Below are 26,155 nucleotides of genomic sequence, written 5' to 3'. Positions count from 1 at the left end.
AGCAGGTACACTAATGGCTAGGGTGTGTGCTGGCTTTATATGAGAGCCAGAATTAGAGCTCAAAGCCCCACCCTCCTGAGGGGGTCAGTGTGTGAAGGGAGCAGTAATAGGTGCTCATATGCACCGTGGTGTCCAGGTCAGGACAGACCAAGGTTCGAGCCTGAGAGAGAGTCCATGAGGGACAAAGCATCAGGGAGCTGCCAGGAAAAACGCAGAGCTAAGGCACAGCATCTGTGCATGAACACTGGGACGTGTTTGATGGTCAGGAGGACCAAAAGGTACTAATCAGAGCTGTAAAGCTGCCAAGAGAGCCAGAAGGCTGAATGTTATGTTTTGTTTGTATTGATGGTGAGAACCCCCTGCGTGGGAAGACATAAGTGTATGTTCTTTTAATTAAAAGTGGGTAGGAAAGCCCTGAAGACTATTTTTGGCATGTTTCGGCACTACTACTACTGAGCTACAAAACCCCAACTTGTCACTATATATATATATATATATATATATATATATATATATATATATACAGTATACTTAAGAAGGCCAGTATGGTGGCCTGGATTTATGGAAGGAGCCCGGGGGTATTTAAAGTACACCTGTGGTCTTTGTCGGTTCTGGTTCGTGATACCTCATGTCTCCAGGCTGGCACTTCCCAGTTCACCTCATGCTTACCAGTCTGTGCATTCGATTCCAGTGTGTTGCGGTGTCTCTGTTCCTAGTCTTTGTCGGCGGTTCTCACTCGATGTTGCAGGTAGGATTCTAACCTTTTTCATATCATACGCAAGTTGCAATTTGTTCCGTGCCCTATCCCACATCCCTTTCGTAGTTAGCTGTTGGCCAGTGCATTTGTAGGTTCTCTCTGCCTGGGTGACTGACCCTGGTTTGGACAGTCACCCTCACTTTTCGAACTACATCCCATCGTGGCAGCTGCTAAGGTCTAGGGCCATACCTGGACAGGACAAACGGTGGCTTCGGGACAGACAACCAGGCCACGGCCGAAATTATAAACAAGGCAGGTCCAAGTCGCCCGCCGTCATGTCCTCCTACGCGGCAGGTGCAGTTCTCCCTGCAGCATCAATTTAATGTTCACTGCGTTCCATCCTGGGCAGGCACAACGTCGCAGCAGATGCACTGTTCTGCTTAACTTTACTTCATTCCTTCAGCAGAAACCCGGAGCCAACCCAACCACTTCTCCTATCCCATCTTGGTCGCTGCTGACCACGGGTTAAAGAAACACCTTCACAATGCAACCCATCTCGTTAAATCAGGCGTTCTTCCACACACACTGAAGGCCTATCACCCCGCTTGGAACGCCTATTACAGGATCCTAGCCTCATGCCCCAGAGCAGCGTCAGGAAACATCAAGCACATCCTAGCCTTATATCGTATTGCCACATGCAGTTGGCTCTATCTCATAACACCGTCAGGCTATACTTAGCCGGCATCCAGCATTTTGTCCTTCCAGTAGCCCAGAAAGCCATCATTGTTTGCAACCCATACAGTTAAAATCCATTTCATGCGGCATCCAAAAGCATCAGCCCATAGCCAACTACAAATGCTTACCCACCACAAGTGCCATCTACAGGGACATGTCGACCATCCTTTCACGTTCCCCATTTGGGTTTCTACCCAGCCTGATCATCCAAGTGCCCATCTACCTGGCCTTCTACGGCTTTTTGGGGCTTAGCGAGTTTACCTTTAGCGGCCACACCTCGTGGTGTCTAAACACATCAATCCAGCCCCGAGCTCGACATCAATCTTTCCAGACCAACAACGTCTGGTGCCCAGTAGCGATACTCGCTTAATGTCTTACCTACCCAGCCAGTCAAACTCCAGCCCTTGCTATCTTTTCCGACCAGCCCCCGGATTGGCAGTCAGTTCGTCAGGCACGTTAAGATCCTCCTGGTTAACCTAGGCCTTGACCACGGCCGCTTTTCCGAACACTCCTTTCGGATTGGAGCAACCTCGCCCGCATCTCAGCACAGGGTACCATACCATGACTTTTAAAAAGGTGGGCAAATTGAAAGCCGCTTGCTTCACTCAGTATATTCGGAACCCTCAGGTAGAGATGGTGCAAGCCTTCAGCGAGCTTGCTCAGTAGTACGTTACCAGCTCAATAAAGTAGTTAGCTCCCTATCCGAGAGTTCTTGTCCCCTTTTTAGGCATACCGTCCAGCCAACCAGGGCACACTTCAGGTCTTTTTTATATTGTTAGTCTTGTGGCGTATTTGTGTGGTTCATATCTGTCCCAGTTGTAGGGCTCCGACCATAAGTAAGAAGGCCAGTATGGTGGCCTGGATTTATGGGAGGAGTCCAGGGGATATTTAAAACACACCACTCACCTGTGGTGCTTGTCGGTTCCATTTCATGATACCCTTTCTCCCATTCCTCTTTTTCAGGGCACTTCTCAGCACATTTTTTTCCACAATCATCCATTACTTATCTTGGGTATACCCCCTTTTTAGGCATACAGTCCAGCCGACCAGGGCACACTTCAGGTCTATTTCACCATGTTGTTAGTCTTGTGGCATGTTTGTGTGGTTCATATCTGTCCCTGTTGTAGGGCTCTGACCATAAATAAATTAATAAATATATATATATATATATATATATATATATATATATATATATATATACATACATATATAGGCCAGGGTCTAAATAGGAAATGTTTAAAAGGTAACTCCAGCTTTGCTATCACTTTAAATGGTTTGTTTGGGCTTTGGGTTAGTTGGCTGAAACAAACTATTTTCTTAATTAATACATGTGGCTGTTGCCAGCGCTACTTAAAGAGGAAGAAACCCTGATGGGTTTTATTTCCTCTTTATTCCCCTGCAAAGTAAAAGCATAATGGGCTAGTATGCATTGCATACTAGCCCAATATGTGCCACTTACCTGCAAATGAAGCCAGCAATGTCCGCGATGTTCCCGCTGGTGGCCGCGTCAATCTTCACCCCTCTTCCTTCTGGGGCCATGGACTCCGGCTCTGTGATGGCTGAAGTCGTGTGATGTGGACTCCGGCTCTGTGACTGGCCGGAGTCGCGTGACGTCACTCCCACGCATGAGCGTGGGGGCCGATGGTCACGGCACGTGCCCTATTGAAACGGCGCAATCATACCCTTTCTTTAGTGTGCATGCGCCGATTTTGTTGGCGCAAGCGTAAATAGTAAATATCTCCTAAACCGTGCAAGTTTATTAGGTATTTCCAGTACTTACAGGTAAGTACTGTTATAGGCTTACCTGTAGGTAAAAGTGGTCTGTAAGGGTTTGCAACCACTTTAAACTGTGTACAGCTTCAGCTACGTACTGTATACAGCGCTGTGTTCTGGTAGTGGTACAGGGACTTCCTGTCCTGTTCCTAAACAAAGTTGAGTTGGCTGAACACTGCTCAACACATTCACAGGAAGCTTTGTATTTTATCAAGACATACAAGGCTTCCTCTGAATAGCTAAGGTGGAGAGGCGGGTAGATGACAAGTTGGAAAATCTATGGCAAATCTGCAACAAGTTCCCATAATGTGACAAAATAATGTTCAATGTATCACATTTGTTACATGAAGTGTGTGATTATAATAAATCACTTGCAAGTCTGTGACAGATTTGTGAACTGTGCACAAATGGAGCAACTGGCGTACCTTTTGATAAATACCCCCATTGCATATATTCAATAATCATTCATTTATACTGCATTTTTAATCCCTAATCAGGGCATTTTTTTTCTCTGCAAGATACAAAGTAGTATATTGTTTATCATATACTATTTATATAAAACATATAAAGTGTCTGTCAAATGTTTAATTAGGTGTACTGCATCCCTAATCTACAATAACCAAAGCCAACAAAAAATTGAGTTTTAAGGTACAAATTATATATACCAATTTTATACCAAGTATGTCACATATATTTTATTATAATTTATTAAAGCCTACATGCAGCCTATATCACAAGCAGAAAAATCAGCAAAAGAGACATAACTTACTAACGATAATAATTATTCCAAAGGAGTCGGGATCCTTCTTGCAGATGGAATTAAGTGGAGTATCCATATGACGTAGAGGAAATGTAATTCTTGAGTTGTATCAGATTTCAGAGCAATTGCCTTTCTTTGTAAATTAAATTATCCTTTGTCCTCTTCAATCTTGTTTTTACCAGTGTACAGTTCTGTTCATAATGTTTACTCTCCTTGGTAACTCTTTCTCTTTGTTTTCCACCCATCATTTCTAAGTATCTTATTTCTTGTCTACCTTTCTCATGTAATTAGACAAGTTAGAATTATTTTTGGAAGGCAGTTGGGATTATTCATTAAGTCAGAACAAAGTAGCCGTAACCTATAGCAACCAGGTAGAAATTGCCTTCCACTAATCTGACTACTCTACCATGTAAATATTTAATTTTATTTTACCTGATCAAGATATCCACAACTTGGGAAGCATGTTATGTAGGCACTGCCACTATCGACTGTTACCTCTCTGTATAATGAAACAGTTAAATAATGAAATTATATTTTTCTGTGCAGGTGCAGCCAGATGTGGAGGATTTGGATCCCTCTCTGTTAGGAGAAGGCAAAGAAGAGAAACCTGAGGAGAAACTCGGAAAGCTGCAGTATTCCTTGGATTATGATTTCCAAAATGGGCAGGTATGTGCAAAATGTTTTTACAGTATGGCATGCTGAGCAGAACTATCTGCCCCATGCTGATCACCCCCAACAGGCTAAAACAAGATTGTACGCTGGTCAGTATTCTGGTAAAACAAAGCTGAGTGATGCTTTAAGATCCTCAAGGTTGGTATAGTCAACACTAATACTAATACTTTGCACAATGTTGTTAATCTAGTGATTGGCATGTAAACATGCCAGGGGTGAGCATAAGAGTGACATTATCAGCATTGTCCAGTTACAGACTGGGCCAGGTCTAAACCAAGCTGTATTAGTTAACTGTAATGTACCTGTAGGTACAATGAATATCTCCTAAACGTGCACTGTTTAGGAGATATTCTAGTGAGCAGCAGCCGGTGACGTCACCTGGCGCATGCGCTCTGAAGGAACGGAATACCCATGCAGTTCCTTCAGAGCTGTGTGCTGTGGCCGAGACTTAGGTGACATAATTATGGCTTGGCCATTTAAGCGTCCGCAGCCCGTGAGCCGGGAAGGAAGTCCAGGTGAAGATGGAAGCCTCTGGATCGGTGACAGCGTGCCACTGGAGGGCTTTGCTTTAAGTTAAGTATTTCATAATGTGTTAGTATGCGGTGCTTTTAGGAGGAAACTTTTTTTTTCTTCCAAGAGTTTACTACCACTACAACTTAAACTAAAACTTAAAGTATTGACATTGAAAAATGGCACTTCACCATAATCCCTTTTCTCATTTGGAAGAGGGATATTTGCAAACATTTCTTAGAAGCCATAGCCTTGAGCTTGCACCATGTACTTCACATGTTACTTCTGTGGAGGTTTATAGTCTGACCAGGACCACCGGAGTTTGCAGGAAGGGAGCTTCAGATTAACATTATTGAAAAAAAGCCGAAAACAGAGAAGGGGGAGAGAGAGCGCCACTGTAAAAACGTAGTAGTGTTAGAAAAATCAATTAAAAACCTGGATGATAAATATTGCAATCACATACACATGGATAAAACACAGCATATCAGTATATTCAATGGAGACATCAATGAGTGGCAGTTTCTTAGGCTCATGTACACAGGGCAGTTGAAAACCTTTTCTGAACGCTGGAAACTCGGCAGCTGATAACCGTCCATTTTACAGCTTTTACATACAGAGTTTAGCAGGGGTTATGAGCATTTGAGGTTGAAATAGTTTTTTAAAGATACCCTCCGGAGACCCTCCCAGATGCCCGCAATGCATGAAAAGCAAGTAAATTATTAACTATTTCAGCCATTCTGCAAGAGAAGAGAGAACAGCACAGAGAACAGTCTGCTTGTAGATAGCTGTCTTATTTTTTGTGTTTTCACTATGGATCCCATCATGAGTGTCTATGAGAAATGCTTCTGATGTTGCTGTTGCTGAGGCTGCGAAGACGTAGAAAATTGCATGAGAGGACTAGAGTTCATCGCTACTAGACTCATCCATTCATGCAGGCAACAGCATGTGGTGAAATTTGTGTCTTTTCCACATTTTTCTATGTTCAAAAATGATCAGAAATGGTTTCACCTTTAAAAATGCTTATAAGAGCATTTATACCGCGGTTACAAGCATTTGACGTTTGAAATGCCAGTAAACTGCAGTACTGAACATGATTTTTCTGCTTTCAATAAAATGCAATAAAAGTGTAAATCCCCATTACATTGGTGGCAAGTGTAGAAACTCCTCTTTATATTAATAATCGTTAAAAAAATCCAGACTTGTATTTGTGGTCAGTTTTGAATCCTCCCTTACATTGGTGGTCCATTAGAAGCCCCCTTTAATTGGTGGTAAGTGTAAATCCCCCTTACATTGGTGGCCAGTGTAGATATCCCCCTTTATTGTCTGTTGATGTAAAACCCCCCATTACATTGGTTGTCAGTGTAAATTCTTCATAACATTGGTGATCATTGTACATTTCCTTTTGCATTGGTGGTAAGTGCAGAATTGCCCTTACACTGGTGGTCAGTGTAAATCCCCCTTTACATTGGTGATCAGTGCAAATCCCCCCTAACATTGGTGGTCAGTGTAGAAGTGTCACCTTACATTGATGGTCAGTACAAATCTCCTCTACAACGCTTGTCAGTGTAAATTCCCCCTTACACTGGTAGTAGGTGTAAATGCACTTATTACATTGGTTTCAGTGTAGAATTCCCTCTTTTCTATTGGTGGGTGGCGTAAAACCCCCCATTACATGGTGGTTTGTGCAAATTTTCCCTCACATTGGTGGTCATTGTAAATTCCCCATTACATTGATAGAATCCCCCACTATATACTTGCCAAAGATTTCCGGCTTTGCTCTACATGATTCAGAATTTGCCACAATGTACTGCCTCCTAACTAATCCCATCATAACACCAGGCCAAGAAATCAAAAATTCTGTCAGGGTATGTAAACTTATGAGCATAACTGTATAAATGCCGGTCATGAGTTTAACTATTGACAGGAACACAGTTATTAGTATTGGATTTTTTCATGAGACTGATTTCTGATTTTATATACTACTATCGTGTGTTATTTTAACTTAATTGCTATAGCGGCAGCTGTTTTATGTGGAGACACAGTTTATAGTGTTTTATATTGTTTAGTACTGTATATATATATATATATATATATATATATATATGCTGCATACTTGTGAGTATATTGGTGCTGAGTAGTGTGTCTGGGCCCCTATAAAATACATTTAGGAGTATCACATAAAAAATGTATTGCTCAGAGATTAATGGTCACCATCTGTGTATCAGTAGTCTTTAACACAGTATGTATTGTCTAAACATGAGTTTTTGATGTATGACAGCTGTTGACATGTCATGAATTGTGTGTGATGATATGTGTGAAACTGCTTTAGGTTAGGTTCACATATACACTATATTACCAAAAGTATTGGAACGCCTGCCTTTACACGCACATGAACTTTAATGGCATCAGAGTCTTAGTCCGTAGGGTTCAATATTGAGTTGGCTCGCTTTCACTCTTCTGGGAAGGCTGCCCACAAGATTTATGAGTGTGTCTATGGGAATGTTTGACCATTCTTCCGAAAAGTGCATTTGTGAGGTCAGGCACTGATGTGGACGAGAAGGCCTGACTCACAGTCTACACTCTAATTCATCCTAAGGGTGTTCAATCAGGTTGAGGTCAGGACTCTGTGCAGGCCAGTCAAGCTCCTTCACCCCAAACTCGCTCATCCTTGTGTTTATGTACATTTCTTTGTGCACTGTTTCAAATAATTTGGTGGAGGGGGGGGGGGGGGGTATGGTGCGCGGTTGTTTTTCAGGGGTTGGGCATGGCCCCATAGTTCCAGTGAAGGGAACTCTTAAGGTGTCAGCATACCAAGACATTTTGTAAAATTTTATGCTCCCAACTTTGTGGGAACAGGTTGGGGATGGCCCCTTCCTGTTTCAACATGACTGCGCACCAGTGCACAAGTTTCATAAAGACATGCATGAGCGAGTTTGGGGTGGAGGAACTTGATTGGCCTGCATAGAGTCCTGACCTCAACCCGATAGAACACCTTTGGAATGAATTAGAGCAGAGACTGTGAGCCAGGCCTTCTAGTCCAACATCAGTGCCTGACCTCACAAATGTGCTTCTGGAAGAATGGTCAAACATTCTCATTAACACACTCCTATAGCTTGTAGACAGCCTTCCCAGAAGAGTTAAAGATGTTATAGCTGCAAAGGGTGGGCCAACTCAATATTGAACGCTATGGACTAAGACTGGGGTGCCATTAAAGCTCATGTGCTTGTAAAGGCAGGTGTCCCAATACTTTTGGTAATATAGTGTATGCGACTCTGCAAGCCACATTTTGCATGGACACAGCAACCCATTCATTTGAATGGGCTGCCCTGCTTCCTGAAACTCAGGGAAAAGGTCCTTGCAGCATTTTAGAAATCGTAGTCCACACAGGAACTGTAACTGCAGTGTGGTTCCCAGCGCGGGTGCAATTTGCAGTGTATGGATTAATAGCACCTGCACGTTTCCAGTGTATTTTTCTTTGTGGGTGGTTGTGGCTGCGGGAAAAGGTGCGGACCCCCGGCGGGAACCACCCGCACAGATGTGAACTTAGCCTTGTGTAAAATATATCTTCAAATCCATTTAAAATAAATATTTTTAAATATTACCACACCTAAGAAACAGGCCTAGTTTTCCAGATGACCGTCTCTTATAAAAGGACCTTGACAATAAGCCTCAGTTACTTCAAGGGGGACATGGGGGAATTAGAGAAATACTGAAAACACAATTTGTTCAGGATCGGTGGGAATGGGCTAAATTAAAGTGGTATAGAGAAAACATTGGACCATCTAAATCAAAACTGCACAAATTATTTTACTCTACACTACTCATTTTTCTCAATCTCCTTCCTGGTCTTTGTTATAAAACATGTCTTTCTTCTTCTGTTATTTCTTACAGTTGGTTGTGGGACTTATACAGGCTGCAGATCTTCCAGCATTGGATATTGGTGGAACATCTGATCCTTACGTCAAAGTTTTTCTTCTCCCAGACAAAAAGAAGAAGCATGAAACGAAAGTACATCGCAAGACTCTCAACCCAACCTTTAATGAAACTTTCACATTTAAGGTATTTCATAGTTGCCAACATTGGGAAAAAAAAATTAGGGACACTTTTTTTGGCTGTAGGCGGAGTCAGCCTATAATTAGGGGGCGGGGCATGCGTTAGTAGGCGTGGCATTAAAAAAAGGAAAAATGCGGCGCGCTTCGCGCGCCGCGCAAAAAAATGGGCGTGGTTTACGTGAAATAGTGGGCGTGGCTTACATGGGCGTGGCTAAATGGGGTGTGGTTAGAGTCTGAGGTGAATGAGGGATGCAGAGGGAAAGGGGGGTAGAGGGATGGAGGGAAAGCAGACCCAGACCCTACACCATAATAGCAATGTGTATTCCAGAGTTTAACAATCAGCAGATAAAGATACTCCAAACACCTGGTGTTAGCGCTTCAATCATCCCGGCACCATGGTTGTTATGGTGTCAGGATGATTGAAGCGCATTATTACTATTATTACATTGTAATATAAATAATGAAATCATTCAACTCACCATAATGCAGAATCAGTGGGACCCCTGAGCGTGTCACCTGCCACGTCGCCTGCCACCAGATGCCATCAGGTTCCCCCAGCAGAGTCTGTCCTTACATAAGGTGCCCCCAGCAGAGGGGGGAGAAGGGGGTGCAGGTATGTTGGTGACACAGGGGGGAGGGGGGAATCAGGTATGGTGGTGACACGGGGGGGAGAGGGGGGTGCAGGTATGTTGGTGACACAGGGGGGAGGGGGGGAATCAGGTATGGTGGTGACACAGGGGGGAGAGGGGGTGCAGGTATGTTGATGACACAGGGGGGAGGGGGGAATCAGGTATGGTGGTGACACAGGGGGGAGAGGGGGGTGCAGGTATGTTGGTGACACAGGGGGGAGGGGGGGAATCAGGTATGGTGGTGACACAGGGGGGAGAGGGGGGAATCAGGTATGGTGGTGACACAGGGGGGGAGAGGGGGGTGCAGGTATGTTGGTGACACAGGGGGGAGGGGGGAATCAGGTATGGTGGTGACACAGGGGGGAGAGGGGGTGCAGGTATGTTGATGACACAGGGGGGAGGGGGGAATCAGGTATGGTGGTGACACAGGGGGGAGAGGGGGGTGCAGGTATGTTGGTGACACAGGGGGGAGGGGGGGAATCAGGTATGGTGGTGACACAGGGGGGAGAGGGGGGAATCAGGTATGGTGGTGACACAGGGGGGGAGAGGGGGGTGCAGGTATGTTGGTGACACAGGGGGGAGGGGGGAATCAGGTATGGTGGTGACACAGGGGGGAGAGGGGGTGCAGGTATGTTGATGACACAGGGGGGAGGGGGGAATCAGGTATGGTGGTGACACAGGGGGGAGAGGGGGGTGCAGGTATGTTGGTGACACAGGGGGGAGGGGGGGAATCAGGTATGGTGGTGACACAGGGGGGAGGGGGAATCAGGTATGGTGGGGAGAGGGGGGTGCAGGTATGTTGGTGACACAGGGGGGAGGGGGAATCAGGTATGGTGGTGACACGGGGGGGGAGAGGGGGGTGCAGGTATGTTGATGACACAGGGGGGAGGGGGGAATCAGGTATGGTGGTGACACAGGGGGGAGGGGGGGTGCAGGTATGTTGGTGACACAGGGGGGAGGGGGGGAATCAGGTATGGTGGTGACACAGGGGGGAGAGGGGGGTGCAGGTATGGTGGTGACACAGGGGGGGAGAGGGGGGTGCAGGTATGTTGGTGACACAGGGGGGAGGGGGGAATCAGGTATGGTGGTAACACAGGGGGGAGAGGGGGGTGCAGGTATGTTGGTGACACAGGGGGGGAGAGGGGGGTGCAGGTATGTTGGTGACACAGGGGGGAGGGGGGAATCAGGTATGGTGGTGACACGGGGGGGAGAGGGGGGTGCAGGTATGTTGGTGACACAGGGGGGAGGGGGGGAATCAGGTATGGTGGTGACACAGGGGGGAGAGGGGGGTGCAGGTATGTTGGTGACACAGGGGGGAGGGGGGGAATCAGGTATGGTGGTGACACAGGGGGGAGAGGGGGGTGCAGGTATGTTGATGACACGGGGGGAGGGGGGAATCAGGTATGGTGGTAACACAGGGGGGAGGGGGGGGTGCAGGTATGTTGGTGACATGGTGTGCAAGAGGGGAGCCAGGACCATCAATGTCCCCAGCCAGCGGAGCCCCAGTCCATCCATGCTGGACCTCAGCCTTTGAGAAGTGTACTGCAGGGAAAGCTCCAAGCCTCCCATACACTGAGTACACCCCCTCCCCCTATCTCTCCTCTCCCCCACTACACTGACAGGCCACTACTCACAGTGTCAGACAACTCCTGAACAGCCAGATGAAAGCCTCCCTTCTTCCCTCCCGTCACTCCCACTATTCCCTGAGCTCCGTTGGACACGGGGGGGGGGAGGAAGGGTGATGGCAGTGGAGGCTGATCACGTCTTCCTTGTGTGCAGTGTAGAGCGGGGAGGGGTTGCCAATCCCTCCAACCAATAGGCTTCAGTGTACAATAGAATTTTCTATTTGTACACTGAAGAGAGAAGCGGATTGGCTGCCCCTCTCCCCTGCACTGAACACAAGGGGAACATTGTGTCTGACTCGTGGAGGCAACGGCGGCCATTTTTGTGGAGCCGTTGCCGTTTTTTACAAAAACACTCACGATTTTCTCGGGACAAACCCCAAAAATTCGGGAAAACACCCGGGACAAAATTAAATCGGGACAAGGGTCCCAAAATCGGTATTGTCCCGGGAAAATCGGGACTGTTGGCAACTATGGGTATTTTCTCTGCCTGTTTCTCTCTTTAGAAATGTTATTTATAAAAGCACACCAGAAATAATTTAAACTGTTGGCAGTTGCTTGATGCTGTACATAGGATGTGGATGTAGTTGAAGGGGCTGTGGCAAAGGCTGGATTTCGAACTAGGCCACATAGGCCATAGCATAGGGCACCATAGCCACCAGGCACTAGTCTCAATGTGGCACTGGTCTCATACATTAATAGCAGCACTGGTATGTATAGCAGCCAGGTGTTTGTTCCTGTCTTCTCTGTTGACTATGTGGAAGTGATTCTTACAGCCTCCCAATCACTTCCAAGTGTGTAGTAACATGACCTCCTGCTTCCCACGTAAGCCATGTATTCTGGGCTCACCTTTCTCTTCTTGGGTGCCAGGATGTCAATAACAAACTGCAGTTATGTGATAACCCTTCAGGGAAAGGAGAGGGAAAGCAGGCATCCATTCACTAATCTCCCCTAAATAGAATGAACTGGGAAGCAACAAGCTCTAAGCACTTCCAGGTTCAGAATTGTCATTTAGCCTCAAAAGGTAGAAATCGATTTTTTATTGGCTGAACTAGATGGACTTTTTATTGTGCAGAGTATTGCAATTAAGCGCAGGAAGCTTGTTGTATGCAGAGGATAGATTTACTCTCATGGAGGATGTCTTTATCATGGACAGCAAAAAAACAACAAACAAATGCATATAACACAATAAGGATGGTACTTCCTCTGATTACCTTACCATAGATAACACACTATAATAGTGCAGCCCCACCTGCTGGATAGTTAGGTATATTTGCATATACACAATCACAGTATGTAAGCAGAGTGCTGTTGTTCTTCCAACACTGTTTTCAACTTGACTATTTAAGTATGTAAAGGAGTGCAGAGGTGACATAAGGAGTCTAATTGACCCCTGATGCCTTTTCTATTACATAAGGGGTTTGTCAGCCTCACTGTGATGGCAAGTAAAATAAAAAAAAAAAGAAGGAAAGAGTTTTAAGAATGAAAATAAAATGAAATAAAATAAAACAAAACACACGAAAAGAAGTTAAAAATGTACTTCTGTACACATCCATATGTATGCAAACGTGGAACACATTTAGGGATAAAGGTAGGAGTGCAGCGCTGGATAAAACACTACAAGTGAATATGATGTGTGTTGACAATGTATACAGTATATTTCCAATATATCAATAGTGATCAAAATCAGGTGCAAATGAAAACATCCAATAAAAAATAGTCCATGTGTGATTACTCCATTAATAGTGAACATGCATATAAAACACAAAAACATTTTTTTGTGACAAAAAAAACAGTTCATAAGTGAAAGTATCCAAATGGAAGTTTTCCGATGCGAGACCCTGGGTCTATGTTTTTCACCACTTGTGCTGCTTGTCACCTTTCAATAAACAATGTAGTCTTACCAGAAAGCCTGTGACCGCCCTTACTCAGGGGGGGTCAAAACAGGCTTAGTAGAACCACAAACACTGTTAAGATCTCATAGACTTCCTTTACAGGTGACCGTTCAGCATCAATGAAGAGCACCTTCAATGGCACGTTCCCAGGAGACAATCGCTCCTTTCGCTGAATACAGCAGGTTTCTGTGTCTGTGATGTCACTTCCATCTGCCTGAATTTCTAAGTTCTCTGACTTCCTGTTTCTTTACTTTGCTAGACCTGATACTACATGTTCCAGCATGCTTCGAGCCTCAAGGCTCAAGTACATAAGTACATAAAGTCATTTTAATAAGCCATAGTTAAAACACTCACAGCAGTAGTGTTAATATGCTTATCTGTAACAATCCACAAAAATTCTATCCAAAGGATGTGACTGACACATATCCTCCAGGTTTGTGAACACTCCTGAAAAATCAATATTCTCATTTGAAACAACCGTGGGGTACATTTTGGATTGAGGGCCAGTTTACACCACATGAAGTCCAGGCCACACTGCTGTTCTTTTATGTTTAACATTAGATTTCTCTATTGATAAAAAGAGATATCCAGTGCACTCATCCTTTATTCATGTCCATGTTCAAGCCTTTAAATAAAGCAAAATATCAAATACTGCACCATAACAGTTACTTAATGTTCTAATACAAGGTAAATCACCTTCGTAAGTTCCATATTACACCAGCCTTACTACTGGATCCCTGGTGTTCCAGAAAGTGTTATCATTCCTAAGGGTCAAAACACCTGATTCGTAAAGAGATTGTAAATGATCACATTGTAAAACAACCCATTTCGGTTAAAATAGAAATGTAAGCCAAAACATTTGTGTATAGATAAAAAAAAAAACATTATTAATACATATTTCCCCTTTTGTATATATACATGATCACATTGCCTCTGTTCTCAGATGCATAAGAGCTAGGGAAGGAGAAGCAAGAGCGCACCAAGCTTCCCAGTGAATGGTTGTGTGTGTGTGTGTGGGGGGGGTGGGGGGGTGTCAGGACAAGTCTGACCATTGGAGGAGAGCAGGCTGAGTTCCCAGCATACCTAGAGAACTGATCACGGTGACACAGAGGATTGCACACAAAATAAGCAATATAAGAAGAACAGTATGCTTTTGCATACAAATACAAGGTACAGCAGGCGCATATCAGGAATGTGAAATGTTGGGTTTACATACTCTTTAAGTCTAGCAAGGCTGCAGCTTAACTAACATGTTCACCTATGTGCTTTACCATGGTACAAGTGGCTTTCTCAGAGGCAGTGCACTAGATTTAATGTGGATGTAAACCCTCACATATACCCAGTGAAATGAACAGCCTCAGATGATACACAGAGATGAAACAAATCCCTACATAAGTTTTACATGTATATCTGCTGTCTTCAGCCTTTTATGCTATTTAGAAAGTGCTCATCGTGTTAGGAGATTTTCTCTTCCTGTTCAGCACTGCAGTGACGTCTGGGCATACAGCCAAGAGAGCTGATTGGAGGAAAGGCATACACCCCCTCTCCTCATAGGTAGAGACTCTCAGCTCTGTTCCTTGAATAGTTCAGGGCTCTGCTAATCTATTTATAGCATCTTCCCCAACACAAAACTCCAGCTGGTTTTATCATATGTGATGGAGAACTTGTCAGGAGTTATAAGGCTGATAACAGAAGAACGGAGCAGGAGACAGCTACGGGACATAGTGCTATGAAGAGAGATAAGAAAACACTGCCGATATATGTGCCCAGCTCAAATTTCATTAATCGGGTTTACATCCACTTTAATGACTGTCGGTCATCTGTGAATATACCAAATCTGCACAGAAAACTTTGAGGGAGTTAGGCACAGAAATTTTTATAAACTTTCACTATCCAAAACTTGGGCTGTTCTGCAGATTTTAACAGCAATGCATTTGTAGTTATCAAGTCGATTAATTTCATACATTTTATATATTTTTTTCATAATTTATTTTAGCTGCTTGCACTAATATATCCTACTTGATGGCAGGAATATCACTTTAAATGCTCATCCTGATTATTTAAAAAAATAAATATTAAACAAACTTGTAAAAAAAAAAAAAAGAACATTGAGGCTGGGTTCACACCTATGCGAATTGGATGCGGTTTTCCCTGCATCCAATTTGCATAGCAGGAGAATGTGACCGGCTCTCTATGGAGCAGGTTCACATATCTCCGGAGGGGCTGCGGAGCGTACTGCACAGAAAAGCTGTGCGCCTTTGCCTCCGTTTCAGGGCCGAATTCAGGCAAAGGTTCTGCCCTGATTCGTCCCCAAAACGGAGAACAGGGACAGACAGCATTGCTGTGCGATCCGCGGCCGGTTTAGGTGTGAACAGAGCCTAAAATATATGGAATAGGTCTCAGCTTATAGAGAATTACAATGTTGAGTTATTGAAAAGAGAATAAATAGGGTTTGGGGGAGGCAGGGTAGATAGATGGAAAAATAGACTGGCACCTAATTTACTAAGTGAAACTATTTAATATTTTTAGTTTTTTAAATTATAATAATAAATCAAGCGATTTAGGGCGTCTGTTAAAATTTGGTAATCCAAAAATATTTTTAAAAATGTTGTATTGCTTATGCAAGTGAAGAAACTAAAAATTCTCCTGATGATTGCATTGTAAGTAACAAATTATAAAGAAAAACAAGAAACAAGAAGGTTTAGTCATATTAGATGATACCACAGTGCAGATTATCCATGGATCATCTCAGATTCATAAACCATAGGTAATTGAATAGGATATGTCACTTTTCACCGGGTTGTATTTTATAAATGTAGAGAAAAGATCCTGCACCTTCTGCACCTTCTTTGTGTTTTCTAACACACCGCAAATTGGAAATTATAAATATTAATAAAATTATACGAGAATCACATACATTTACAGTTATTTAGAAGTTAGTTTTGTAATTCAAAAACATTTATAACTACAATGGCTTTTCCTTTAAAAGAAATATTAGGAATGTGTGCAGGGAATGGTATGTGGACTGAATATATACAAGATGGAATCCTTGTTTATAGAATAATGCTGCGTACACACGATCGGATTTGTTGGATGTGAGGTTGTTGGCGGACAATCCGACCGTGTGTATGCTCCATCGGACATTTGTTGTCGGACTTTCCGCTAGCATGTTCTCAAATTTTCCGCCAACAAATGTTTGTTGTCGGACTTTCTGATCGTGTGGACAAAAGTCCAAAGTACAAACACACATGCTCGTAAGCAGAAGCGGTCGGTCTTGTAAACTAGCGTTCGAAATGGAGAATTAACATTCGTGACGTGGCAAATTATGAAATCTCGAAATGCAGCGCACAATTCTCTTTTTCTTTGATGGGATAATAATGAAGCTGCTTTGCTGGTGATACTGATGGAGTTTTTGCAAACAAATTTTCAAAGGCTTTTTTTTTCTAGTGATATCAAGAATAATATTTTTATGTTTTTTTTTTTTTTTTTTTTTTTATTTGGGCAAGTTACCACAACACCATTATCCTGTAGTTTTTAAGATCAAAGATACAACTATGTTGGTGTCCCTTGTCAATTTTACATTGTATTTTTTTAAATGTAACTGCCTACTCCCAAACTGTCATTTGAAGTAAAACACATAGCCAAGTATTATTCTCCACCATTTTGTTTATTGTGCATTAAAAAAAGAAAATAAATAAAATTAGACGTGCTATCTGCTAATAGAACTTAACCAAAAAGTGCATTCTATGCATCCAAAAAATATAGAAAATATACCAAATCAAATCATTATTCAACCAAAAAAGTTATGTCAAAGCAATAACTCCAAGGCCAATAATAAATAACACGTTATCTCCTCTGATTCCGGTTGACGAACGGCCGTTCAGAAAGTAACTGAAAAGCACGAATCAACACTCACCAAACTTCTACCAACACGAAATTAGCAGAAGGAGCCCAAAGTGTGGCGCTAAAGAGCTGAAAAACCACTTAGTACGTCTAGTACGTCACTACGTTCGTAGTTGTTGGCCAAAATTTGTGTGACCATGTGTATGCAAGATAAATTTGAGCCAACACCCTTCGAACAAAATTTCCACGGTTTTGTTGTCGGAAAGTATGATCGTGTGTACGAAACATTGGAGTTTATATTTGAGTTTTGACTGAAGATACAGCTTTTTTGTTTTGCCTTCTAAAGATCCTTAAGGCTGGGTTCACACCTAATTCGGATGCGGCTCACAGCAGGGGTCTGGTGCGTTCCTGTTCTCCATTTCAGGGACAAATCAGGCCCGAATTTTTGGCTGAATTCGGACCTGAAACAGGGCCAATGACAAACAGGACTCCTGTGCAATTCACTCCGCGGCCTCCCTGGAGATGTGTGAACCACCTCCATTGAGAGCCGCTCACACTCTCCTGTAATGCGAAATGGATGCGGCGAAATCCACATCCTATTCGCAATAGTGTGAACCCAGCCTTAGACCCCTTACACATTATTATATTTTCTGCAGATTTTTGTTTTCAGATTCACCAAAACCATATAATATGAGGTCAAACCTTAGGAGTTTCAATTTGTATGCAATCGGACAGTCCCTTGCACTACATGGTTTTGGTAAATCTGAAGACAAAAATCTGCAGAAAATCTAATAGTGTGTATGGGGCCTTAGTGTGCACTGAGCAAAAGGAAAATATATTTTATTATATGAACACAAATGCTAGCTTCTGAGAACAATATATTATATACACAAAGCAATATTATCCACCTGTTCATGTTTCCCTTTTTCCAGATTCCCTATGCAGAGCTGGGAGGTAAGACATTAGTGATGTCAGTGTATGATTTTGACCGGTTTTCAAAACATGATGCCATTGGGGAGGTCCGTGTACATATGAACACTATTGATCTGGCTCATGTCATTGAGGAGTGGCAGGACCTTCAATCAGCAGAAAAGGAAGAGGTAAGTCACATAACATCTTCTTATTTAAGAACCAATTGTAAAAACCTTGGATTTTTTTTCTGTGAAAAAATGTTTCAATGAAACAATTCAGTGAAACAATTTAGCATAAAATAATGTAAGTACTAAATATTAACCACTTCAGCTCCAGAAGGTTTACCCCCCTTCAAGACCAGGCCATTTTTTGCGATATAGCACTGCGTTACTTTAACTGACAATTGCGCGGTCGCACAACACTGTACCCAAATAAAATGTATGTCCTTTTTTCCCCCAAATAGAGCTTTCTTATGGTGGTATTTGATCACCTCTATGGTTTTTATTTTTTGCGCTATAAACATAAAAAGATTGACAATTTTGAAAAAACACAATATTTTTTACTTTCTGCTATAAAACATTTCTAATAAAAAAAAATGTAAAAAAATCACATTTCTTCATTTAGGCAAAAATGTATTCTAAATATTTTTGGTAAAAAAAACCCCCAGTAAGCGTATACTGATTGGTTTGCACAACAGTTATAGCATCCAAAAACTATGGGATATATTTATGGAATTTTTTTTTTTTATTTTTTTTACTAGTAATGGCGGTGATCAGCGACTTATAGCGGAACTGTGATATTGCGATGGACTAATTGGACACATAACTGACACTTTTGACACTTTTTTGGGAGCCAGTGACACCAATACAGTGATCAGTGCTAAAAATATGCACTGTCACTGTACTAATGACACTGGCAGGGAAGGGGTTAACATCTAGGGCGATCAAGGGGTTAAATGTGTGGCCAACTTGTTTTACTGTGTACTGTGTGTGATGTTTTTACTAAGCAATATGCTTTGCAGGAAATAAGAAACAGCACATTGCTGCTGTCAAAAGAGAGCCCTGTGTTTGTTTACCTACACAGGGCTATTTATTTATTTATTTCAGGTACTTATATAGCGCCGTCAATTTACGCAGCGCTTTACATATACATTGTACATTCACGTCAGTCCCTACCTTCAAGGAGCTTACAATCTAATGGTCCCTAACTCACATTCATACATACTAGGGACAATTTAGACAGGATCTAATTAACCTACCAGCATGTCTTTGGAGTGTGGGAGGAAACCGGAGTACCCGGAGGAAACCCACGCAGGCACAGGGAGAACATGCAAACTCCAAGCAGGTAGTGTCGTGGTTGGGATCTTCGGTAATCTCCAGAGCTGATCGTTGGGTGCCAGCGACCAATCAGCGGCCAGCACCCACTGATTCGTGTTGCAGCAAAGCCAGGGCGGCGGCCACGCACGGGTGTGCTCCCTAGCCCGGTGCATGGATCACGTACTAGGTACATGATCTGGCGCAGGAGAGTCGCCTTGCCACTGTATATGTAATGTGTATGGTCAGCAAGCGGTTAAAACATTTTAGTGGGGAGAACAAGTGAATAAAGTTCCTACTGTTGAAGTTTTGGTGGGTTTGAATTTGGCAATCCACTGGTATTTTTCCATTTTTAAAAGTTTGTTTAATTAAAGTTTAAAAGAAAAGCATTGTGTTACCCTCTGTTTCTCCAAAAATACTAGACCCCCCACATAATGCATACTGTCAAGCAGCCCGTAAAGAGAAAGGCACAATTGTCTTGCTAAGCTGACATCCATTTGTATATCCTTAAAGTGCAACCTGACCTCACTCCCCCAATCAACATTTATTATTTTTAATCCTCATGCTGCTAACATTGAATGTACGTACTGTACAAATAGAAATGCATTTATCCTGAGCATCCACTGGTCTTGAGTCTTGGAGTACCCACAATTTTTGGTTGGATCTAGAGCTCTTCCTTGTATGAAGAAAGTCCTATCATCCTGTGCAAATTTTGAATTTACTGTTGCATTTATTTTATTAGTGTCTTAAGATTGTATTTAATAAAATTATATTTGTATTTTTATATATATTTGTCATAGTGGTGCCTTTCCAAAAGTCCCTTCCATAAACCTCCTTTCTGTATCTACTTACCGGGATGTGGCACCATCATGGCTACCAAACTGGGCATTCAGATAAGAATATTTGGTCTTGAGTTTTGTCAGTCCCATGCTAAATAGACACAGAAATGTGCACAATGTAGCAGTGTAGCAATGTTATAATAGTAGGGAAATAACCTAGCTGTGTAAATACAAAAAAGAATAAGACACAACCTTGGGTCAGTGAACATAAGCGGTTGGAGAAAAAAAAAATACAATTGTAGTTGCACTCACAAGACTTCCAAATAAATTGGATTCATCGTGGTCACTAAAGTCAAAACACTTCAGGTACACTTTAGGTATTGAAAGCAGTACTCAGGGTACATTAAGAATGCCAGACTGTAAAGTCCTCTAACATTCGTCAAGAGGCATGGTAGTCAGAAGCACAAAGCCCACTATCAGCACCATATAAATGTAAGCACAGGTAGGCACAGGGATAGTGCATTAAATGAAAAAAAACTTTAATGCTAAAAAAAAAACCTGTGTAATACACAGATACATTGTATAATTCAGCTGTTGAATCATGCACAGCATACTCTTTTGGGTCCACAGATATTTATGTAATGGTGATACTTTGTAGTCTGGGATCCCTTGTGTACCTGAGTGTCACTTTCAGTACTTAAATTGCACCTGTTTTTGCCCTTAGTCATCATGATAACCCCAATTTATATGAAAGCCTTGTGGGTGCAACTATTGTTATGTATTTTTTTCTCCATATGGTTAGGCTTACTGCACTAATGCGTGCCCGATAATTTATCTTTTCTTTTTGTAATCATAATGAATAGGCTGCCTTAACACAACACATGGTATCGTGCAGTGCACATGCAGTGTGGTAGCACTTCACAATGGAGTGTGAATCATCTCTAAAGTAATGCCGCGTACACACGGTCGGACTTTTCATCTACAAAAGTCCGACGCACGCCAACGGACCAAAGCCGGCTGACAATCCGATCGTGTGTGGGCTTCCCCGGACTTTCAGCGGACTTTTCCAGCCGCAAATCTTACGGACTTTAGATTTGAAACATGCTTCAAATCTTTACGTTGTAAATATGCCGGACCCAGAAATCCGCTCGTCTGTATGCTAGTCCGACGGACAAAAACCCATGCTAGGGCAGCTATTGGCTACTGGCTATCAACTTCCTTATTTTAGTCTGGTGTACGTCATCACGTACGAATTAGTCGGACTTTTGTGTGATCGTATGTAGGCAAGTCCGTTCGTTAGAAAGTCTGCCGCAAGTCCGCCGCAAATCCGCCAAAAGTCCGTCGAAAGTCTGTCGGACGGGCTGTCGGACTTTTGTAGCCGAAAAGTCCGACCGTGTGTACGCGGCATTAAACTAAATGGCATTGGGGCAGTTTTATTCTAATCAATTTTTTAATTGATAAGTTGTTTAACAGATATGTTTTATATTTTCTTTTACTATATACATATGTTATATATGCATTTCGGTTAGCTAAAATACAGTACAGCAATAATGATCTCCTTTCAGGCAGAATTAAATATACTCTTCTGCCGTTGCGGAGCCCAGCCACGATTCCAGATTTGAGCACAGAGACACAGCTGCCACACCATACTTTAATATGTGCTCATCTATTATAAGAAAAGGACCTACACATGATCCTTACCAGGTTTCAGTATCTTTATTGGAATAAAAACTTTTATCTATCATCCATTGATGAACACAGGAACTTAGTCATTCTTATGCCGGACATTGATCGGACATTCAGACAACAAAATCCATGGATTTTTTCCGACGGATGTTGGCTCAAACTTGTCTTGCATACCCACGGTCACACAAATTGTCAGAAAATCCGATTGTTCTGAACGCGGTGACGTAAAACACGTACGTCGGGACTGTAAACGGGGCAGTAGCCAATAGCTTTCGTCTCTTAATTTATTCTGAGTATGCTTGGCACTTTGTGCGTCGGATTTGTGTACACACGATCGGAATTTCTGACAACGGATTTTGTTGTTGGAAAATGTTATAGCAAGCTCTCAAACTTTGTGTGTCGGAAAATCTGATGGAAAATGTGTGATGGAGCCTACACACGGTCGGAATTTCCGACAACAAGGTCCTAACACACATTTTCCTCTGCTGAGAAAATGTCCAATTTTATTTTCCTTTGGTGTCTTTATCAAGACTGCAAATCCTATACACAGCAGTCACTTGAATTGGTGTACAGGCAGTCCCCTAGTTACAAACATCCTACTTACAAATGACAAATGAGGTAAAATCTTCTTAACAGGGGCACAGACAGCAAAAAAAAATTACAGGGGTGTTGCTGGGAATGAAGATGGCCAAAAAGTTAGAGGGGTTTTTAAACTAGGCGATGGGGGGGGTCCAGAGGCAGAGATAGCCAGCGCGGAAGATATTCCAGAGGGTAGTATTGGGGGCATTAGTGGTAGGTTAACCAAAGCACAAAAACACAAGGTGAGTATAGTAGCAAGTCCTAGTTGCAATCTCGAAACACCCAATACGAGGACAATATGCGACTGGTCTAAACTATGTGGCATGTTCACCAATGCCAGGAGCATGGCGGACAAGATGGGTGAACTAGAGATACTGTTGTACGAGGAGGATTTGGATTTTGTGGGAATTTCAGAGACCTGGTTCAACAGCTCTCATGATTGGCTGGCAAACATTCAAGGGTATACCCTATACCGCAAGGATAGAGAGGGTAAAAAAGGGGGAGGGGTATGCCTATATATCAAGAATAATGTACAAGTGAATGTGAGAGATGACATCACTGAGGGAGCTAGAGAGGAGGTGGAATCCTTATGGGTAGAGCTCCAAAGGAATGAAGCTAAGGGGAAAATAATACTGGGAGTATACTATAGGCCCCCTAACCTGAGGGAGAAAGTGGAGACAGATCTCCTATCACAATTTGGATTAGCAGCAAGGATGGGAAGTGTTATCATAATGGGGGATTTTAATTATCCAGACATAGACTGGGCGGAGGGAACCGCGCATTCATTTAAGGCTCGCCAGTTCCTTAATGTCTTGCAGGACAATTTTATGGGTCAGATGGTAGACGCACCAACTAGAAATAAAACATTACTGGATCTACTGATTACCAACAATACAGACCTGATCACGGATGTGGAAATACGGGGCAATTTAGGTAACAGAGATCACAGGTCAATTAGTTTCAGTATAAATCACACAAATAGGAAACATAAAGGGAATACAAAGACACTGAATTTCAAAAGAGCCAACTTCCCTAAACTACAAACCTTGCTAAAAGGCATACATTGGGATAAAATATTAGGAACAAAGAATACGGAGGAGAGATGGGTTTGCTTTAAGAGCATATTAAATAAGGGCATTAGCCAATGTATCCCATTGGGTAATAAATTTAAAAGAGCGAACAAAAGTCCTGGATGGCTTAACTCCAATGTAAAAATGCATATAAAAGTAAAGGAGAAGGCCTTCAAAAAATACAAGGTTGAGAGATCATCCTCAGCATTCAGACTTTATAAAGAATGCAACAAGAAATGTAAGGTTGCAATTAGGACAGCTAAGATAGAACATGAAAGACACATAGCGGAGGAGAGCAAAAAAAATCCCAAGAAATTCTCTAAGTATGTAAACAGTAAAAAATGGAGGATAGACCATATTGGCCCTATAAAGAATGAGGAAGGACATCTGGTTACAAAGGATGGGGAGACGGCGAAGGTATTGAATTTATTCTTCTCCTCAGTCTTCACGAGTGAATCGGGGGGCTTCAGTAACCAAAACTGCAGTGTTTATCCTCATGACACAACACAGGAATCACCTCCATGGTTAACAGAGGACAGAATTAAAATGAGACTTGAGAAACTTAACATTAATAAATCACCGGGACCAGATGGCTTGCATCCGAGGGTACTTAGGGAACTCAGTCAAGTGATTGCCAGACCGCTGTTCCTAATTTTTACAGATAGTCTACTGACTGGAATGGTACCAGCTGATTGGAGAAAAGCCAATGTAGCACCAATATTTAAAAAGGGCCCAAAACACATCCCCGGGAATTTCAGACCAGTTAGCCTAACATCAATAGTATGTAAACTCTTGGAGGGGATGATTAGGGACTATATACAAGATTTTAGTAATAAGAACGGTATCATTAGCAGTAATCAGCATGGATTCATGAAGAATCGCTCTTGCCAAACCAATCTATTAACCTTCTATGAGGAGGTGTGTTGCCATCTAGATAAAGGAAGGCCTGTAGACGTGGTGTACCTGGATTTTGCAAAAGCATTTGACACAGTTCCCCATAAACGTTTACTGTACAAAATAAGGTCCGTTGGCATGGACCATAGGGTAAGTACATGGATTGAAAACTGGCTACAAGGGCGAGTTCAGAGGGTGGTGATAAATGGGTTGTACTCAGGGGTGGGTAGTGGGGTTCCCCAGGGTTCTGTGCTGGGACCAATCCTATTTAATTTGTTCATAAACGACCTGGAGGATGGGATAAACAGTTCAATCTCTGTATTTGCAGACGATACTAAGCTAAGCAGGGCAATAACTTCTCCGCAGGATGTGGAAACCTTGCAAAAAGACCTGAACAAATTAATGGGGTGGGCGACTACATGACAAATGAGGTTCAATGTAGAAAAATGTAAAATAATGCATCTGGGTGGCAAAAATATGAATGCAATCTATACACTGGGGGGAGAACCTCTGGGGGAATCTAGGATGGAAAAGGACCTGGAGGTCCTAGTAGATGATAGGCTCAGCAATGGCATGCAATGCCAAGCTGCTGCTAACAAAGCAAACAGAATATTGGCATGCATTAAAAAGGGGATCAACTCCAGAGATAAAACGATAATTCTCCCACTCTACAAGGCTCTGGTCCGGCTGCACCTGGAGTATGCTGTCCAGTTCTCGGCACCAGTCCTCAGGAAGGATGTACTGGTAATGGAGCGAGTACAAAGAAGGGCAACAAAGCTAATAAAGGGCCTGGAGGATCTTAGTTTTGAGGAAAGGTTGCGAGCACTGAACGTATTCTCTCTGGAGAAGAGACGCTTGAGAGGGGATATGATTTCAACATACAAATACCGTACTGGTGACCCCACAATAGGGATAAAACTTTTTCGCAGAAGAGAGTTTAACAAGACTCGTGGCCACTCATTAAAATTAGAAGAAAAGAGGTTTAACCTTAAACTACGTAGAGGGTTCTTTACTGTAAGAGCGGCAAGGATGTGGAATTCCCTTCCACAGGCGGTGGTCTCAGCGGCGAGCATTGATAGCTTCAAGAAACTATTAGATAAGCACCTGAATGACCGCAACATACAGGGATATATTATGTAATACTGACACATAATCACACACATAGGTTGGACTTGATGGACTTGTGTCTTTTTTCAACCTCACCTACTATGTAACTATGTAACCCTTCCCTATGCTATCCAAAAAGCTTAAAAATCGTTTTTTTGGCTGGAGCAGATTTGAATTAAGAACAAACCGCCTGTATTCTCAATAACAGTTTTGGAGGCAGTACCTGGATCCTTCTGAATTGGTAGATTGCAGGGCTGCCTTGGAATGTGGCATTCGGGCAATCAACTCTGTCTGTGGTGCTTTCAAGACCTTTGTGTACTATGTTTATTAGCCACAGAGCACACTCCAGGTAAAAAGCTGTGGTACAGATATGACCCAGTGTCTTAAGACTCAATCTGTGTGTAGGCCTCTTGACCTGGTATGGGCAGCTATGAATGTAACCTATGGACACTACATTGTGGCAGTTTTCTAGACCTTAGTTGGTTAGCCTCTTTCTGGGTCCAGAACCTTAGCACAGGCTGTGACACAATAATGTCTGTGAAGGCTCACTTAGTGAGCAAGGTATGTATGGCTGAAGCAGCAAGCACTACATCACAATTGGTACTATTGGATGCTATTTTAAAATGT

General features: G+C 42.7%; 1 protein-coding gene across 3 annotated transcripts in view; it reads left to right on the top strand.

The window, feature by feature from the left end:
* The window catches only part of LOC141110987 (synaptotagmin-1-like), a 390,027-nt gene that overhangs the window by 314,410 nt on the left and 49,462 nt on the right, over positions 1–26,155 (top strand). For all 3 annotated transcript variants that reach the window (XM_073602857.1, XM_073602859.1, XM_073602856.1), the window contains exons 4-6: positions 4,512–4,631; positions 9,039–9,206; positions 18,121–18,288. In XM_073602857.1, the coding sequence (XP_073458958.1) occupies positions 4,512–4,631; positions 9,039–9,206; positions 18,121–18,288 (456 nt within the window). The remainder of the gene's footprint in view (positions 1–4,511; positions 4,632–9,038; positions 9,207–18,120; positions 18,289–26,155) is intronic.

Source organism: Aquarana catesbeiana, linkage group LG10 (assembly GCF_042186555.1).
Source record: "Aquarana catesbeiana isolate 2022-GZ linkage group LG10, ASM4218655v1, whole genome shotgun sequence".
In the NCBI taxonomy this organism is placed as follows: domain Eukaryota; kingdom Metazoa; phylum Chordata; class Amphibia; order Anura; family Ranidae; genus Aquarana; species Aquarana catesbeiana.
The sequence above is the reverse complement of the archived record's forward strand: the minus strand, read 5'-3'. Positions and strand labels throughout refer to the sequence as shown.